The sequence below is a fragment of the Juglans microcarpa x Juglans regia genome, chromosome 1S, assembly GCF_004785595.1.
Source record: "Juglans microcarpa x Juglans regia isolate MS1-56 chromosome 1S, Jm3101_v1.0, whole genome shotgun sequence".
Taxonomy (NCBI): domain Eukaryota; kingdom Viridiplantae; phylum Streptophyta; class Magnoliopsida; order Fagales; family Juglandaceae; genus Juglans; species Juglans microcarpa x Juglans regia.
In genome coordinates, this window is record NC_054595.1 from 17,289,606 (window position 1) to 17,293,164 (window position 3,559).

Here is a 3,559-nt window from a genome sequence, read left to right on the forward strand (position 1 = left end):
CCCTTGGCGATCGAGAAGCTCACATGATCTCCATTCACCGCCTCAAGCTCCATTTTTTATACTGCATAAAGAGAAAAAAAGAAAGCAGTAATAGAAAGGTTAACGGACGCCAAGTATTGTTGCATGATTTACATCATATGATCTTGCACGTCCTTGCAGTTTCCAAGACATTGCACTAAACTCCAAACTCCCTACACTAACTTTTCCAAACAAATATCCCATCTTTAGGGTTCCCCACCCTCCGGTATCGAATTATAATAAGTAGAATGAAGTTCCGCAATTCATTCTAGATTAATGCTCCTTTTTCAGATAAAAGTCCTACGAATTTGAGCCAGAAAATGAAACTCTAACACCAACATTGGAATGGGAAAACCCTAACCCTAAATATTCTGGCAAATATATATATATATATATTACACAGTACCCCTCCATAACGTCAATGCATGCATATACCCCGAGAAGAAGATGAAGATCCAGGAGGGAAAAGATACAAATATATCTCCAAAGTTGAAGAATCTTTAAGTACAAATTAAAGAATTACAAAAAAATAAAAAAAAGAACCAACATAAAGCGCCGCGCGAGTCCCGTCAAAGACTAGTCATTTTACTGTCATGATAATCCATAATTAGTAGATATATATCTATATGAAACGGTGAACTGGGTTCTTCCCTGAAGACCAAACCCTCATGAGTCAGCGAATTACATACCATTAGAAGACAAATCAACCATTAATTAATCTACTCCTCCTCTTTAAACTGATCCTTACGCGTCTGCGACGGCACGATGTCCTGCAGAAGTCCATGGTCTCTAAGGAAAGTTGCCGAGGATGTACCGAAACGTCTCTGATCTTGAACAAAACTAGGAAAGGAGGGATTCAAATTAGTAGTACTGGTGCTGACATTCAAACGCGGCTGTAAGCTATATATATAAGGATGTTGCTGTTGCTGATACTGAGGCTGAGGAACAAATGGCGAAGCAAAGGTGCTGAAGCCAGCGGCTTCCGTCGCAATTCCGATACCTCCGCGAGGTGTCACCGGGCACGGATGCTTGTGCTGTCCTTCGTAGGTCGTGACCACAATCGACGAGTCGTCACAGGAACGCTCTACTCTCTTCTTCACTCCACATCCAGCAGTGGTGCAACGGTAGTAGCTCCTGTACACAAAGAAATTCCGTACGTGACCTCAGGAGAGTTAACAAAGTTTGATACTAATTAACCATATGGAAAGCCATCGATATTATTAATTTTGGTGAAATTTGTTGGAGTCAATTAGGGGGGAGGGGAGGGGAGGGGATGTGTTATTTATTACCTTGGATAAGGGCTATTCTTCACAGCTTTCTGCCCGTACTTTCTCCATCTGTACCCATCATCAAGATGATCAACCTCGCTCTTTGTCATGAACGCAAATCTGGGTTCTCTTTGCCTTTTTTGGTTCTTCTTTTTGGGTTTCAACCTAAAACCCGCATATACAAACAAACACTTAATTTTCACTTTTTTTAATTAATTTAAATTCATAAAGATCAAAACAACAGCCTCGTGAAAATCATGTTTAATTTAAACACCACAAATAAAAACTCCCCATGTACCAATTCCCATTTCTTTTTTACTGCGTTTTCATTCATTTTATCGTTTCGACTAAACAAGTACTGTTTCCAGACATGACTGAGAAAGTAGCTAGATTTAGGAAGAAAAGAAAGAAAGACTAGCAGTTATAGTCTGATAAAAAGAGGCGCTTACTGTTTCTTTGTCTTTTCTCGGTCATGATCTTCCTCTTCTCCACCAACCTTAGTTTGTCCCTCGTTTGAGGACGAAGAAATCGACGAAGAGTTCGGTGTCGCCGGAGTATTCACCACCTCGGAGGACTCAGGAACCGTAGAGGCAGTCGATGGAAGCGGTTGTTCTTGTTGCGGTTGAACTTGGGGCTGAGGCATCATCGTCGGTGTTGAAAACAAATCGAATAAAGATGGGTTATAGTCTGCAGGGATGCTCAGCATGTCCATGAAGCCTAAAGACAACCCCTTTTGATGGTCATGACTCTGATCACATGGCATGTCGAAGATGCTTGGTAAAGATAGACTGCCCGGAATCTCGTCGGAAAATGCAGAATTTGACATTGAATTCTCCGTCTTTAGCTCTTGTTTCTTTTCCATGGACTCGATCAGTAGCGCATATTCTTCACCATCTGAGCTTCTGCTTTTCCTCCAACAAGTTTATTACAAAGTCTTTTGTCTATCTACCTCAGAGAGAGAGAGAGAGAGATAGGTGCTTTGGGATCGAGTTTGAATGAGAGGGATAGCTTTGAGTTGGGATTTTGGAGAACAGGTTGGCTAAGGCGGGTTTCCCACCTAGGAATTGACCGGTAGTTGCCGGTTAACTTCGTACGGAGCATATCGACGGGACGGTGTCTGCATTAAATTCTATTGAGGACAGCCTACGAGGGTCCACATAGGCAAACGCGGCTCTTTGACTTGTTTCACCGGTTGCGTGTAGACGGGCTCTTCTGCTTACACGTGGGTCGAAGAAAACACAAAACAAAAAAATTATCTCGTTTAAATTTTTAATATCTTGTAAATTAGTTTCTAAAATTTATTTTTATTTTTTCGTTCACGAAAATTGGGATGGATAAGGCTATGTACTGAGTTGGATACCATCCAAACCAAATTTTTTATCAGTTGTCATAAAAATAGGACCTACGTACATTATTATGAGTCAAGCATATAATATAAATATAAATATATATATATATATATATATATATATATATTAGCACTATTAATTAGAAATTTTGGGGTTATGAAATCGCCAAAAGGGCAGACAGAATTAAGCACTCATAATGTTTGGTTCTTGTATCTTCTAAACCATATTTGGTTAAAATTAAAGGGTGTGGGATTGGATATACAAAATTTTTATTTACAGTCACTTTTACGTATTTTTTTGTGTATTTTATTAATATGATTGACTGTATTACTTTTTTTTAATCTAAAATAATTGTTTTAACCAATCACATCAAGAGAGTGCATAAAAAATACGTAAAAGTGACTGTATGTACCAGAACTCTTAGATATATATCCATAGTTTCAAATACCGTACCGTACAGGCCGGTAAGGCCGAAATATGCCGTACCGGCCACTGGTCCGGTACACATATTGTATATGTTTCATACCAGCCTAAATACCGGCCCGTACCGGCCTGAATTTCGGCCTGTACCGGTGATATTTCAACCTTCAATTTTTTTATTTATTTTTATTTTTTCAAACTACAAGTTTATTTTTTGACCCCAATTCAAACTAGTCTATTTATAATTTATATATATATATTTATATATAATTTATTCATATATAAACTATTATTTTAGAATATAATTTATATATATTTATTTATATATATAATTTATTTATATATCGATTATCTCGAAACGGTATCGGTACAGAAATATTTCGTTTCAATGTCTTGACCGGTACGACTTCCGGCACGATATTCAAAACATTGTATATACATGCTCCAAGCACTTAATTGGAGTTAGAGCAAATATTGTTTTGTCGAGAATATTCCTTCTTCTTC

At 38.0% G+C, this 3,559-nt stretch overlaps 1 protein-coding gene across 1 annotated transcript; it reads right to left on the minus strand.

Annotated features, from left to right (window-relative positions):
* Positions 1–476: 476 nt before the first annotated feature.
* On the minus strand, positions 477–2,308 carry LOC121247507 (probable WRKY transcription factor 48). Its single transcript, XM_041145846.1, has 3 exons — positions 1,736–2,308; positions 1,308–1,451; positions 477–1,152 (listed from the first exon to the last, which is right to left on the minus strand). The coding sequence occupies exons 1-3, from the start codon at positions 2,146–2,148 to the stop codon at positions 738–740; spliced, it is 972 nt and encodes a 323-aa protein (XP_041001780.1). The 5' UTR covers positions 2,149–2,308; the 3' UTR covers positions 477–737.
* Between the last annotated feature and the right edge of the window lie 1,251 nt (positions 2,309–3,559).

What these genes read in the sequence shown, in the direction of transcription:
- LOC121247507 (XM_041145846.1), bottom strand. Translation starts at nt 2,148, where the DNA reads ATGGAAAAGAAACAAGAGCTAAAGACGGAGAATTCAATGTCAAATTCT. An exon ending in CGAGAAAAGACAAAGAAACA is followed by an intron (nt 1,452 to 1,735) that starts GTAAGCGCCTCT and finishes TGCGGGTTTTAG; the next exon opens with GTTGAAACCCAAAAAGAAGA. An exon ending in AAGAATAGCCCTTATCCAAG is followed by an intron (nt 1,153 to 1,307) that starts GTAATAAATAAC and finishes CTTTGTGTACAG; the next exon opens with GAGCTACTACCGTTGCACCA.